This window comes from Perna viridis, chromosome 10 (genome assembly GCF_037379345.1).
Source record: "Perna viridis isolate PV_CMFRI_1.1 ecotype Kerala chromosome 10, ASM3737934v1, whole genome shotgun sequence".
NCBI classification, from domain to species: Eukaryota; Metazoa; Mollusca; class Bivalvia; order Mytilida; family Mytilidae; genus Perna; species Perna viridis.
In genome coordinates, this window is record NC_142454.1 from 3,832,021 (window position 1) to 3,848,597 (window position 16,577).

At 32.6% G+C, this 16,577-nt stretch overlaps 1 protein-coding gene across 8 annotated transcripts in view; it reads left to right on the top strand.

Annotated features, from left to right (window-relative positions):
- LOC148604186 (uncharacterized) overlaps positions 1–16,577 on the top strand; it is a 95,010-nt gene that overhangs the window by 58,818 nt on the left and 19,615 nt on the right. For 7 of the 8 annotated variants that reach the window (XM_088550552.1, XM_088550550.1, XM_088550555.1 and 4 more), the window contains 3 exons: positions 5,948–9,437; positions 9,951–9,994; positions 10,855–10,914. In XM_088550552.1, the coding sequence (XP_088406678.1) occupies positions 5,948–9,437; positions 9,951–9,994; positions 10,855–10,914 (3,594 nt within the window). The remainder of the gene's footprint in view (positions 1–5,947; positions 9,438–9,950; positions 9,995–10,854; positions 10,915–16,577) is intronic. The other variant, XM_088550551.1, reaches the window with a different exon arrangement.

A 16,577-nucleotide genomic window follows, 5' to 3' on the forward strand; every position in this document is an offset into this window, starting at 1 on the left:
AGTTTTCAAATTTGTTGATCAAATAGCAGATTTCTTCTTTGTCTGTATTTGTATAGGAATCAGAAATATTTTATCGGACTATTTTATAATATGTTATCACCTTTTGAACATAGAGCAATATAAAATAATCTATGACTCTTTGTTTGTGTTCCATATATCTTAATATTAAATCTTTAGTATACAGATGACTACCTCTGTCCTATATATACAGTGTTAACATCTATTATGTGTGCCAATTTCATATTTATACTTTTTGATCCTATAATAATTTATAACATGCCTTTAAATTGTCAGAGTTATTTCTACAGGTCAAAAGAGCAATTTGTTTAGTTATTGGTTGTAGAGGTCAAAATTGACATAAAATTTTAAGCTACCAATTTCAGAGGATGTATAATCATGAAGGTTTATTAGCATCGTCAGTTTGTGTGATTTGAAGTACTATTTGGAGTACCATGTGACACGGCATATTAATGTTTGTCTATAGTCACTCCTTTTTTGTTTGATTTTGGAGACTTTGGGATAATGTGTTAGAAGACTGTTATGGTCACTACTTAATGTCTTTTTCTGGAGACTCGGGGATAAATGTTGGAAGACTAGTGACATTTATTCATCTTTTGATCGGTTATTGATAACAGCTGTTGTTCTATATTAAGTCTTTGATACCTGGTGATGGCTATTTATACAAAGGTCAGCATTTTTTTAAAATTTTACTTGTGTGTTTTTATACCTTTAGAGACAGGCTACTATACAGAGTTTATGGGTTTTTAATTGTTTCATAGTATTTTAGAGTGGTAAACTTACATTGCTTTTTGGGATTTGTTTTTGGGGGGTATAAGTTGTTAGGTAATGGCCAAACATTTTCGAAGGAGAAAGAAAACATAATTTTGTGCCTCCTGTCAATTTGTTGAAATTGACCATAACAAAGACCTTATTTTCAGTATTGCCTTTGTTATGACAACCTTTGTTAAGCCATAAATTGCCTAAATATTTTCATATTAAGAAATGACGGCCTTCAATTTTGCTCAATGTAATGGAAATACACATGTTGTTCTCTTAGATAATTGGAAAATGCAGGAGAAAGTTTGACGCTTGTCACTTTTTCTATATTTGGAGCTTTACATACTTTTTCATGCCTTTTGAGAAAGCATTAATCACTTTTACATTTCATTTAATTTCTTTTTTGAAACGAAAAAGAGTAATGAAGCACAGTGTTCTTTTGGTACAAAAAGGTGCCCTGTGCATACAATACATTTGTGAAAATTACTATATGAGCAGATTTTTTTAAAGTGATCAAGTGCAGTTGGATTAAAGGGTTAATAAGAGAGAGAAGGGATTAATTTAAATATTATAAAGTTCTAGATAAAGAACATTTTAATGCCAATGTAATGAAAAAGGTGGAGTTCATGAAGTACGCAGGACATTAGAATGCCGTCCTCTTTTAAGCCCATTATCTTCATGGACCTTCATTATTGTATTACATTAAAGACAGAAAATTGTAGTGAAATCTAAATTAAAGAGACTTTAATATATTTTCTGGACTGATGCATACTTATTAAATGGTAATGAAATTTGCCCATTATTGAAATTAAGGATTTGAAAATGGCAAAAGTTTTGAAATTCATTGCTGACAGTAAATTCTCCTGTTGTAAATTGCATGCAGTTATGGATTTAAATGTTTTCAAAGATTCAAAATGATGTTTAATTTTGCCTGCAGACTAAGTGTGGTTTGACTTTCATTGCTATACAGAGGCCCTGTGCAAATAAATTTTTTGATACTTGTTTTAAAATGATATCTTAAAAACCTTACACCTATTGAATATGTGTTATCGTCAGATATCTTTAAGAAGTCATGTTATTAAAATAAGAAGAAAATGGACCAAAAATGTCTAGAACAAACAGTTTATAATAGACCCATTATACCTTAATGATCTATTCTAAAAATGAATGTTTTTTCGTAGATTTACTCTAAACAATATACTTAAAGACTTCAAACATTGAGTTGAGAGGTATTTTACTATAGGTAACATAAGGAGGATCTGTGGTGATTTGTCCTTGTTGAATGTCAGCTTGTGATATAATTGCTTGTAAGTTAGTGTGTAAATATTTTGGTCCTTTTGTGATTTTTGACATTGAAAGTTAAATAGAGCCTCTGGTCTTGTGAAATGAGATACACAGGTGTTCATGTCAGAGAAATTCTGGTCCACTTCATAGTCCCAAAGGCAAGGAATGAACACTCATGTAATTAAAAAACAATTGTAGATGTCTCTCAAAACATTTAGAACATGAAAAAATAAATTACAGGGGCCAAGAAAAGGTTTGCTATATTCGATAACTAATATTTGGTTGTGAAAAATATGATTTAAAAGAATGTAATGGAATTTTTAATGTTACTGGTACATAGACTTTCATAAAATTTGGCAAGATTGTTTGAAATTAGAATCTACATTGTGTTTACTGTAGTTTTCTTTAACCTTTGTTGGTAGTGTGTTTACTGAAGTTTTCTTTACCCACTGTTGGTAGTGTGTTGAATGTAAGTTTAGTTTACCCACTGTTGGTGGTGTGTTTACTGTAGTTTACTTTACCCCCTGCTGGTAGTGTGTTTACTGTAAGTTTTCTTTACCCACTGTTGGTAGTGAGTTTACTGAAGTTTTCTTTACCCACTGTTGGTAATGTGTCTACTGTAAGTTTTCTTTACCCACTGTTGGTAGTGTGTTTACTGTAGTTTTCTATACCCACTGTTGGTAGTGTGTTGACTGTAAGTTTTCTTTATCCACTGTTGGTAGTGTGTTGACTGTAGTTTTCTTTACCCACTGTTGGTAGTGTGTTGACTGAAGTTTTCTTTACCCACTGTTGGTAGTGTGTTGACTTTACCCACTGTTGGTAGTGTTTTGACTGTAGTTTACTTTACCCACTGTTGGTAGTGTGTTGACTGTAAGTTTTCTTTACCCACTGTTGGTAGTGAGTTTACTGAAGTTTTCTTTAGCCACTGTTGGTAGTGTGTCTACTGTAAGTTTTCTTTACCCACTGTTGGTAGTGTGTTGACTGTAAGTTTTCTTTACCCACTGTTGGTAGTGTGTTTACTGTAAGTTTTCATTACCCACTATTGGTAGTAAGTTTTCATTACCCACTGTTGGTAGTGTGTTTACTGTAGTTTTCTATACCCACTGTTGGTAGTGTGTTTACTGTAAGTTATCTTTACCCACTGTTGGTAGTGTGTTTACTGTAGTTTTCTATACCCACTGTTGGTAGTGTGTTTACTGTAAGTTATCTTTACCCACTGTTGGTAGTGTGTTTACTGTAGTTTTCTTCACCCACTGTTGGTAGTGTGTTGACTGTAAGTTTACTTTACCCACTGTTGGTAATGTGTTTACTGTAGTTTACTTTACCCACTGTTGGTAGTGTGTTTACTGTAAGTTTTCTTTACCCACTGTTGGTAGTGAGTTTACTGTAAGTTTTCTTTACCCACTGTTGGTAGTGTGTTTACTGTAGTTTTCTATACCCACTGTTGGTAGTTTGTTTGCTTATTTATGTTATTGTTTTCACATTCTTTCATGCTGTTTTAACATTAACAAGCAATGTAGCAAACATCAAGGAACCCTGCTAAGATCTAATAAATTGTTTTGGTGATAAATTTACCTGCACCCAGGTATGACATTTTAAACATCATTACACATGTAAATACTTGAAGGAGTTTGACTTATCAAGAATTAATTAAGTGTTAATGTATTTAAGAATAACAGTGTGTGAATAAGTAGCTGACACTAAATATTTGATGAACCAACAGATGGAGTAACACACTTTCTTCTTAGTAATATTTTTCTTATCAAATAGTTACTGAATTTATAAACTTTTCATAGTATCCAGTCTTCAGGGTTTTATGAAAATTTTGTGTTAGAAGTTTTTACAATAATTTTTAGTTCAAAAGTTTTGTATGAAAAGAACACTTTCATATAAACTACTGACTCGGACTGAGAATCTAATCAAATCTGTCTACTTATGACCATGTGATAGTAATAATTCTAGTCTATGCAGTTCTTTATTGAAAGACCTTTTCAGATAAATTGCAAAGAATTTAACAAGACTTTCAAAAGATCAAAATTCTGCCCTTGTGATAACATCAATATATGCAGTGTAAATGTTTGTAAACACCTGTCAAATCGGTATGGAAGGAAGGACAAAAATAGGCTGGACACAGGGTCTCCCTTCCTGATACCTTTATTTACATTTTATAAATCATTGTCACTTGCTACGTAGGTAGTTGTACATGTCTGCCTGAAATCTTGTAATATTACATAATCTGTTTGGATTTTACCTTGTGTTCTTTGTAATAACTTAGTAGGAGAAAGATTGGAGTTTTATTGAAGGTTAGTCTTTTTTGAGAAGTATGTTATTGAGCTTTATCTTCCGAATGAAAAAGTATTGTAAGCCTATCATAAGCTTCCTTTATCTACCAAGATCCTGAATATTGCTTTAAGATATAAAGATAACTGTCAATATACATTTATCAATTTATATTGCAAAACATTAGGTCAATCATTGTTTATCTGTGAAAGTTTTGCAGGTTTGGTTCTGCAGATCATCTTGTGTTGAATTTTTGACTTTTCTTGGTTTTGCATCTAAACTTGACAATGCATCCATTTTGCTAAGTTGACGAAAAAATTGTTGACAGTCCTACAAGTTGATAAAGTAGACTTTTTTTAGTTATCCATTAATTTCTGTGGGAATTAAAATTGTAAAAAAGGCATGTGATTAAATAAAGCTTTTTTTAATTGAATGTGCATTTAACTGAAATACCTAGCATGAATACATGTCTGCTTACTTACAATGGTTGATAAATTGTATATCATTAAAATCTTAACAATGTCTTTTTAAATGTTTAATTAATGTAATGACATGTTTTACCTGTCAGCACAGGTATAGAATTTTGAACATTTGGCCAGGTATTCAATACACATTAATTTCTGAATATGGGCAGCAAACAAATTGATACTTAGCTGTCCTTAATGACAAATTGTATTATTTTCCCTGGGATGTTTACTGGTCATTAATAGAAATAACAAATAGGCTATATTAAAAATTTTCTGTTTTTATAGCACCATGCAAAGTTATAACAAAATCCATGTTTTCTAATCAGACACGATTTCCAACATTCAAAAACCAAAAAAAATTGTGCATGCTTTATGACTAATAAGCATTTTACATGCACTAAACTTGTATCTTTACATATTAGATATGACACCTCCTGTCAAGCGCTTAGTTGAAGTAGAATTTAATCTCAATGGGGACAGTAATGGCTTGTAAAGTCAGTTTTCCATGACATGTACATCATGTTTAAATATATTTGTTGGTGGTGAATGAAGCATTGTTTTAGGCCACTTAGCATACATTTTATGTCAAGATTAAGAATTTGCATTTCATTTCATACATTGAACAAGATATTTTTGATGATATTTTGTCATCTTTTGTACTTCATTGTTTATCTCCATAAGTATACTTCTACTATATCCATTTCAATCACTGTAAAACATTAGTTCCAATAAGTTTTAATAAATATTGACTATTCAAATCTTAGAAATATGAGAGTGCATTGAAATGCTATGAAATCTTCAAGTCTTGAAAACTTAGGCAAGCCTGAACTTTATATAATGTACTGAAACAATTTAAAGTATTTGAGGGGGAGTGATTGATATCCTTGTAATAGATTTGTATGCAATCAATAAAATCTGATTAAAAATGTCTCTTTCTACTACAAGTACTTTGAACATGGAGACATGATAGAAACACGAAGATTACAGAGATGTTTTTAGAAAGCACTTTGTAACCTTTTCAATGTAACTTTAAAAAAAAGAATTGACATGCTGATTATGATTACATGGCCTTATAAGGAGGTTTATGACTACTTGGTCTCTAAAGCTATTTACATTAACTTTATATTTCCTCTTTTCAGTGGTTCTCGATCCAGAAGTCAACACCAACATCATCATAAAGAACCTTCCCCTTCAATCAGTTCATCTACTGATGCCAGTCTTCACTCGTACCATACAGTAGACAGTAAGGAGGTGAAGGAGGGCACCAGTAAACAGTATGACAGCGGAAACAGCCAACTACCAATGGAACAAGTGACTACACCAACGACTAAAGTCAAAGAATGGCCCACAATGGCTGATCTGTCTCAACAAAGACAAAAACAACATAACAGTAACCATGGTTACTTTAATTCAAATCTGTCTCCATCAAAATCTTCACCAAATCTTGATAAGGAAGAAGCATATAATACAAGAACTGTGAATTATTCTTCTCCGTTGATGAATAAATCTAGTCCAAATATCCATGACGATGTACGAAAATCATCCTCATCTTCATTGAACACATCTAATCAAAAGTGGTCTTCACCAAGTGCCTACCACAAATCACCGAAACCGTATTGTAACTTTTACCCTGCCTCTTCATACTCCAAACATAATTCAAATGACTATCAAAATTTACAGGAAATACAGCAAAGCATCAACCAAAGTCCATCACATGGTTTGCCTCCACCAATAGAGAAAGAGGAATGTGAGCCAGAACTCCAAGGACTTACGAAGGGAGATAATCGACCGTTATGTTCTCCTCCCGCACCTCCAACTAGAGATATTTCAAGTTTAAAATATGTGCCATTGACTAGTCAGAGCCATGCTAAATATCCATCATGGCCCGTAACGCAACCAAGTGCTGATACAGAAAGTGGCGAGCCAATCAATGCTCCTCTTAGTATTTACAACGAACATAATGCAAATCAAAACAATGTACGGTCCTTAAAGGACAGGAATAGTCCAAACTCTGATCGCAAAGCAAGTGATAGAAATGCTAGTGATCCTGGATTTAAAAAGCCTATTCCATTTGCTGTGTTTTTAAAACGACCTGATCAAAAACATGTTGAATTTGGAGGTCAGTTGGAAAATAAGAAAAAGGACAACAATGCTAAAATGGATGAATTTTTTGATAGTTTGCCTGGTTATCAACAACCGATATTTGACCAGGATGGACATCGTATTGGTGATGAAAAATATAATGTGTCTCCACCCGAACGGGAAAGTGACGGAAGGAATCCATCACGTAGGAGTAATCACAAACAAGACAGTAGATATGTTCTTCAGTATAAAGGGTATGCAGAACCTAGAGTAATAAGGGATTCTGGAAGCAACCCTATACTAAGTCCTGATCGGGACTCTAAATCGTCATATGGTAATTCATTAATTGATAAAACATCATTACAAGTCTCTACAGACAATAAGTTTACAGACAGCAGTACAAGTCCTATGCAAAGTCCAAAGCAATCTAAGCTGCCTGGAAGTAAAGAACATGTGCAAGATATTCCACCATCTAATGATCCCAAAATGCATAGTTATATTGTCAATAAAAAGACTATGGTCTGCTTTAATACTGGCACTCAGACAGAATTTAACACACCTAAGAAAAAGTCCCCAGTGTCTCCAGGATTTAATTCACATTTTGTATTTGACAAATCACATCAAGCTATTCAAACATCTCCAGAAAGTACAAATAGAGATGATGATGTTCACAAACATTTAAAGCCAAAGGAGGGCCATGAATCTCGAACAAGACCAAAGAGCACTAGTGAAAAGGATAAACTTTTACTGAACAATATTAACTCTGAACTGGACTCTAATGACCAACATTCTGCTCCATTTATGAGAAAATTGGCTCGTGATCTCTTAGCCAATCAGAACAATGAACACAAACGACGTTCAACAAGTTCTAGCGGTGGAAGTGGTTTACGCAGTCCTAGTTCTGATTATTCTCATTATTTTGGTGAACTTAAAGAATCGGAATCATATAGCAGTGTAATAATACACGATGATATTTCGGAGGCTGACACTATTACATCCTCTCGGCCTGATGGAGGCTATGATAAATCAAAAAGTGCTAGGCGTAGTTTGGACCCGTCAATGTTTACACAAAAATTAAATCGTAGTTTACAGGGTAGTCGTTATGGTTCTGAGGCTCAATTATCAAGCCATAGTACTAAAGAGTATGCAACAAGTATGACTAATTTATCATATTCTGCAAGAGAGGACTCAAGACATAGAACATCACGTCCAAGTACTGACTCCTCAACACCATCACACAGAACAGGAAGTTCTACTGATACCTTTTCATCAACTGGAACTCATTACAGTTTTGATAATACACAAAGTCCTTTTGTACCATCACCAGGGCATGTGTCAGGGAGACGGGAGTCAAATGATTCTGTATTTACAGAGGATAAATCACCTTTTGAGAAAAAAGGAGACAACTTTAAAGATTTTAAATCTTCCTCAAATGAAAAGAGAAAATCGCAAAACTGGGTTGGTAGGACCCAATCTATGAAAAAAGCCTATGGTACTTATGATGAAACTCAAATGTGGCACAAAAGACAAGAGAGTGATGGGTCTTCTGCTAGTTCTGGTGATAATCATAATGTAATACATGGTAGATCTCAGTCAGACTATTTACCCATGGATGCTATTAGAAAGCATAGTGATAAACTTCTTGGTGCAATCAATGAGGAAAGCTCAGAGGCTAGATGGCAGGATGCCTTAAGGAAGTCTCAAAGGTCAAGCCAAAGTTCATTTGATAGTGATTTAGATGTTAAGAAACATGTAAATGAAAAACTGAGAGAATATCAAACAAAAACCGAAATGGAAAGGACAAATTTGAAACGAACATCATCTGAACAGATTCGTCCAATGAAAGAAAAACTAGGAAGTAAAACTCAGTCAGAGACAAAACTTGAGGACACTACATTACAATCTAGAAAGGATGCAGCTAACTTGCAACGAATAAACTCTCGTGAAAGGCTTTCTCCAGCTCAGTCTCAGTCTGACTTGCATAGCCAGTCTGGATCTGATTCTTTCAAACTTAACAGTGGCCGTATGATATCCCCATCAAGTTCTCGTTCTGATCTACAACAAGAACAAGATAATAGAAAACCTCCATCTCCAAGTCATACTGATCTCCAGGGTTCTAGGGAAGATTTAAAACGTGTTCAGAAAAGTGCTCTTCAAAATTTTATGCTCTCAAAAACAGGTCGATTGCCATCTGATGAAGAACAAACTCCTAGCCCTAATGACCAAATACAGAACATTCCAGAAAGGCCTACTAGGTTGACAGTCACTGAATCTTTTCGTAAGAAGTATGCTGAAGGGGATAAACTACGAAGGTCAAGGTCAATATCATCAACTGACAGTGGTAACTATACTGAAATGCGTCCACCTGTACGGCCATCTCAGACTGAGTGGTCCAGAGTCAGATCTCAAACCCGCAGGCCTCTCTCTATTGGGTCAGATTCTGGGTCAAGCTTAGTTGATCCCTATGCAGTTACACCCATAACATCATCTTCCCTGGAGCACTCAAGAACACCTAGTGATTCATTAGAGTCCCCCAGAGTTGAACAGGTAAAACATTATGTAATATGAAAGGATTAAGGCCCCATAGATTTTATTGCATCTATTGATTGAGTTGTCACAACCTTGAAACAAAAACAGCCTTTGTACACTTTACTTCACAAAACTTCTATAAATAACAAATTCAACATGAGTTTTTAAAAGTTCTCAGTCTTCTTTATCTGTGTCTATATATGCAGATTTACATATCATGTTCATCTCGGAGGAACAAATTGGTATCTGTGTCAAGTGATCCTAAAAATGTGTCCTAGAATTGATACTTTGAAGAATTATAGAGTGAAATATGGTGGTCAAATCATATCTTGGATATGGTTAAACAAACAAAACCATACCAGATACTAAAACTGAACAGAAAATACTAATGCCTAATTATGTGTTGAAAGGGAGATAATTCAATCACCCTTATTTAAAATTTTACTTACATAATTTTAATCTATGCAATTATGTGCTATTTTGAAAAAAGGAAACAAAAAAATGACAGAAATTGTTTAACTATTTATTCAGGGTACAAGGGATTCCCAGAGCAGTAGAGACACCACACCTCTGAGGTAGGTTTCTTGTGTCACATTGTAATTATGCTACACTTCCTTAAGTATGAAGATCATGCAGTGAATCCAATCCCTTAAACACTGAAATAACCACATCAGCTAACATATTCTTGCTCAAATTTGATTTTCTGTTTATTCATGTGGCTAAAAAACATTTTCTACCAGCAGCAGAAATGAAATTTATTAAGATAAATGTTTGATTGCAGGTCACATTACATGTACATGTATATTCTTTGATTGCTGGTCACATTACATGTATATTCTTTGATTCCTGGTCACATTACATGTATATTCTTTTCTACCTTGAAACTGTATTCATATCAATATTTGAACAAGATAATGTGTATCAGGTTTATAAAATTTTGTTAAGTAAAACCATTTGTTGACTTTGTTATAAACAATTTTGATTCTGGCAATATATTGTAAGTTGGCTGTTACTTTTTCATCATTCACTGATCTTAAATAGACATAATTTTTTGTATTTATTTTTTACCTTCGGTTTGTTTGATAATTAACAAAGTTCAGTATTTAATATAATGTACTGTTAACCAAGTAATTTTAACAACAATTTATTTACATTGAAAATTGTGAATATAAATTGCCCCAAAATAAGTCCTTTCATTACAGAATACATGTCAAACAGATTTTTGGTCATGGAAATGAGTGGTAGCAAAATTGCATTTATTTACTGCAACATAAAAATCAGTTGATGTATAGTATATTTCCATAAGCACATAAGAAAGGAAATTTTTCAGATTTTTTAGGGGAATTTTTTTTCAAAGTTTTCTTTCACTTTTAACAATATTGAAAGCCTGTCTAGTACCATTTAATTATTATGAAGTTACATGTTTATTTTTAAGACTCTCTTTTACACCAAGAAAACATGTTCCCATCATAATATCGTCACCACGGTATTCTGGGTAAGATTATTTGTTGTCAGAACTAACTAGATCATGGCTGCGGATTTTATTAACCAAGGGGGGATAACTCTAACAGGATTTAGTGGTGGTTCTAACTTGAGTGGAATAAACTGATTTTATGCATGAAACTTATATTGATTTGATTTGTGGTGATTGACAGAATTATTACATAAATGAAAAGACCCGCAGATAACTAGTAATAGTCAATAAACTGTTAAACTTACAGTATAGAATTATTTTTTTATTTTTTTAAACTATTGCAAGGTAAACACAACTTCATGTAATGCGTGTGTATACACAAATGATTTTTGCTTTTAAAAAAGTGGAAAATTCAGTAAGAAGAAAGTAGGAAAAAAGTAAATTGTAGTCTATAAATCTTCATGATTTATTTATAGCTCCATTGATGAATAGTGAAAATTCAAGCAACACTTAAAGATAGTTAGTTTTTAACATAGAATCTGTTTGTTTCTTTGATATCCCTAATTATATTGGTCAGTCATGTCTTACATCCCCTAATGATACCAGACAGGGAAACAAAACAATGTAGTACTCACTTTCTGTTTTACATATTTATGTTAATCAGGGATATTAGATGTCAACCAGTAGTTGTAATCAGGTATGGAATGTTAGGACAGGTGTACATTCTCACCTGTAAATAATTCAGGTCTTAGGGCAGGTTGAAGGATTACATTATCATTTTTGTATCATCAAACTTTGATATCTATTTAAACTTCTTTATATTCAGTGTCTGAATACATATGTATAAGATTTACCTGATAGTAGCACATTTTTTTTACAATTATAGATTCTCCTTTTTTTGTATAAATCTTAAAACCTTAATCGTTTAAAAAAAATAATGAATGAAGTACAATATAGAGGGACTTAATGTACAAAATCATCATTTACTTCAAGAAATCATGATTAAATTTTCATTTACTTTTGTGGAAAATGTTTTGTTTAGATCTTTTATCAGTTATCTCCCCTTTAAGACACTTTTACAAAGGATTTTGTGAAAAATTTGGCACATCGAGCTTATAACCTAGGGTCCATTATTGTGTTAATTGACAGTTTTAATTGATCAAGCTCAAATGTGACAATGCTGCCATTTATGCTACAGGTACTAGGATGCATACATGTCTGTACAAATCATCCTGAGGGGACTAATCTGAATCTCCTCTACAATTAGAGGACTCTGGGCCAATTTACCCGTAGACTTCTAAACAAATAAGACAGAAAAATCAATACTGCTAATTAATGTTTAACTTCAGATGACCCTTGAATATGCTACACAAGGACTATAAGTCAAGATTCCATATCAAGGTGCCTCTTTATGATTTCACCCCATACTCCATTTCCAGACTCCATACAATACATGATGCCCTTTGAAATGCTCCATTTCCGTAATGGTAGGAAATCATTTCAACAGGAAAATACAAGTCAAATTTGTTTATAGTCAAAAGAGGGATTTCAGATTAGTAGATAAAAAAGTTATAGGAATAGACAGTTAAAAAGGATTAATGTAAACCTAGGCAGAAGTCAGCTATGTGTTCACTTATACCTGGTACAATATAATTCTAATTTGATGACAAATCCACCAGAAATTCTATTATCAGTTTAATTAATGGGATTTATAAATTTATTGTCTATGATAAGGTAATTTGTCTATTGTTGCCTTTGTGAGTTTTATCAAACATGTCAACATATATACCTAGTATTTTGTATAAACATTTTAGTGGTCTGACCTATATCTACCAATGAAGACCTGTAGAATCTGTTCATAGGATCTTAATGGTCTCAAATTGTTTAAATTCCTTACAGTGGGATGAAGGTATTTACCTAAAATCTCCTTCTGTATTCTTGTAGGATATCATTTAAATATTTTGACTTTTGTTGTAACATTTTTAAATTTAACATTTTGATGGATTTAATGATGATATAAAAAAGAATCATGTGAATACTCATTTACTTAATGGAAGGTTCTTTTTTTTAATATGTTTTGTGCATAGCATAAAGGATCAGATCAAGTATCACACATCTTTCGTCAAAACTTGAATTCAGGTTATTTCCTTTTTGTAGAATGAATAAAGGGGGAGTCCAAGATAGCCCTGCCTAATAAAACTTGAAAATAACAAATACTTTGAAAAACAAGTTATTATACAAAACTTTCAAACTATTTCATTTGTGATGTCCACAGATATGTAATAGGTCATCAGTTAAAAGACAAGTAGTCCAGTAGGCACTTAAAGAATACTAAATTCACCTTCAAATTCATTTTTTTTTATTTTGTCATTAGGATTCCTCCCACAAAAACAAACACAAATTATTAAGCCTGTTATATATTGATCCAAAACGTCCCATTTATAACTATGCCCTTATAATACATGTTCATGGATAAAACATAGCATTTTATAACAACATCTGTTCAATCTCATGTAATGTTCATAAACTGTAGAAATCAATGATATTTTCCTGCTATTTTCATATCAAATCCTGCAAGCTAGATGCAGTATATAGATTACAAATCCTAACCTCAGATGTATATTCTAGATTTATCTCCTACCACAATGATTACTATCATATCTGAGATTTTCTATTAAATTAATAGATCCATCACATTTAACTGCACGTGCAGAAAATCTCAAATTTATAGAAAAATAAGTTTTATAAAATTTATACCCCCATTTTTTACCCCAAATTCCTATTTATCTTCACTGAAAGGTTTTAAAGATATTCATTTATCCCTTAAATCAACATAGATATATTTACATGTTTCTTTTGTTATGAAGAGAGTCTTGTATAATGTTTTATGAATTTTTGTACCTATTTATAACATTTAAACCAGATCAGGTAGTATTTCAATTTTCAAGGTACTTTTAGCCATTTTTTGGGATAGTGGAAGTCATTTAGAGTGTGTGTATTTCATAAGTTCAAAAGGAATGTAAAAAATGATGGAATATGGTGGTTTAATGTATTGTAGTACATTATTAAATATGATTGCCCTCGGGGAGCCTCTGGCTTGTCATTAGTTGTATGAGGTAAGGTGCCGTGTTCAGCCAGGTATAGTTTCTGACGTTAGGTTGTAGTCCGGCATCCATTCATCAATTTCGCCAATTAAGTACGGAACATGTTTTTGTTTTTGTCATATTGTCCATCCTAGTGGATTGTCAGAGTGTAAACAGTGAACCATGATTGATCTCTTAGTGTTATTGTGTTCTATAGTTGGATATCACTGAAAAAATGTCCTGGAAAGGGAGGTATTAGAGATATGGAATTTCCTGCATATATTGTAGATGGTGATAATTATTTGGATCGGAGAAATTTACCATTAAATACTATAGTGCCAAAACCATATGATGATTGGGGGTAGGTAGTACTGTTAGTATTAGAATGGAGATTTACTTTATTACTACTATAAACATTAGGCAAATGTTCACTAATATGCCTCCAAAGTTACACTAGGTGTTCAAAATTTTAGTAAACCAAATTTGTTCATTTCGTTCAATTTTCTGTGTTATTTTTACTATTGCTGAATGTTACATTTTAACTGCATCTGTTTTGATAAAGTAGTTTACTATTTTGACATATAATGACTGAAAGTGTTCAAACATCAGGTCCCTTGATTTTACTAAGATACAATAAAAGAATGACTGAATATGGGACATATGGTCTAATATGGTATTGTTGAAATAGAACTGTGTCAGTGTGGTACAAATTACCAGTGGTCCTCTCTCCTGGTTCGTGACTATCCTGTTGACATATCCCATATGCTTGATAAATATTTGTGGACTTGTTATATTTGATCTAGTTTTGTTATTCTTTTAACGTGGGGAAAAAGGTAACATGTTCACGGTATATTGTCAAACTATTTTGAAATAATTTTCTATTGAGTTTAAAAAGTTTTTGTACAATGGAGAAGGAAATGTATTATTTCAATGTTTATCTTCGGGTTTTACGGTTCACATCTGATAGAAGTCCTTCATTGGTATTTTTATATGTTCACTATAGTTGTGACGAAGTATTGAAATTTTCGTGATTTGTTCCTTTTATCTTACATCACTGTGTGAAATATTTTCATGTTCAAAGTCTTTTCTTTTAAAATTTTTCTCTTTATAAAATTTGAAGTTCACATGGTATATTGTACAAGTAGTTTAACCCAAATGAATTACAGTATTCTTTTGTTCCTAAATCTTCCTGTATGAAAATCCATTCCTACCCAAAACATGTCCTTATCTGTCAAAACCTGGCATACAAAAGGTTAGCTAGTATCGTAGAGGAGCGAGGGACCAAAAAAACACTTCTTTATAATACCTAACACTGTTGTATACATGCTGAAATTTACAAGGAACAAATAAGCGCTTAAAGCCATGTAAATCCCAAATATATTTGTTTCTGGTAGTCACAAAGGATATGTTTGATGAGCTTGTAAATTAGGTGTTGTGAATTCTTTGAAACTCTGTGAAAGAGTAATCAAGGGAACCAAGGTTATAGCAGTACATGTAATCAAAAGAATGTAATCCAGGGACAAAGACCAGACATGGAAAACAGACATGCACAACAAAGAACATAAAGTAACTAAAATCATACATACAAAGTAACAAAAGTAAATGAGCAACTCAAGTCCTGGTTTTTTGTCAGAGCCCAAGGTCAGAGCAGTCCAAGGTATAGTCCAGGAACTGTTAAAACTTCCCTGAAAGGTGTTAAGGGTCATCATTGACAGATTTACATGGTGTACATCTTGTCAAAGTTTATATTTTGTGTATCAAATCTCCCTTAAAGCAGTATTGTATAATATTAGGATGAAACTGACACCAATGACATGTGATACTATAATTTATGGACATCCAAGAACTGTTTATGATACATTGGCCAATGGACTTGAGATGAAACACTTTTTCTAGATAGTCTTGGATTTTTTATTCTTTTATAGATAGTGCATGCATTTGAAACTTAACATAAATTTTGATATTCTTTCCATGTTTACTTAACTATGATTTCTGAGAGAATAAACCAGTTATGGTTTGGATGAATTTCATATGAAGTTAAAAATAAATATGAATCTTTTTTTCCCCAAGTAGTAGAATGTAAGGTTAGGTTGTTCAATGAGGATATATTTAATTGCAGACACTTGGTTTGGAAAATTATAGCTATGCTCTCTAAGTTTTACTGAAAATTTGTCCATTGTTAATAGTTTAAAAAGGGACTCCATGGTAAAATAATGTAACTGTTAAAGATTATCATGGTTCAATAATAATTATCTGATGATCATAGGTAAACCTGGGTCTAACAGTCCCATTGATGGCTTATTCACAGTCCCAGGCTAATGATAGGCTGTTATTTGACTTTTAAACCCTATACCCCCATAAGTCAATCAATGACAATAGGATTATATTTAACACTTGATTAACCGATTTAATAGAATTTTAATCTAGTTTTAATTTATGGAGATTTGAGTCAGCTGAATTTATATGAAGGTTTTGAGGTGAGTAAAGTTAAAGTTTTGGCACCATAAATTATTGACTCTGTATTCAATTTAAGTAGGAAATTTGCTTGTTAATAAATAAGTTTCATGTTCTATTCTAATATAGAAATTCATCTGTGTTCATTACAGTTGGTATAAATATAGGTAAACTGTTGATAAAGAACAATTGAGTTTAACATGATAT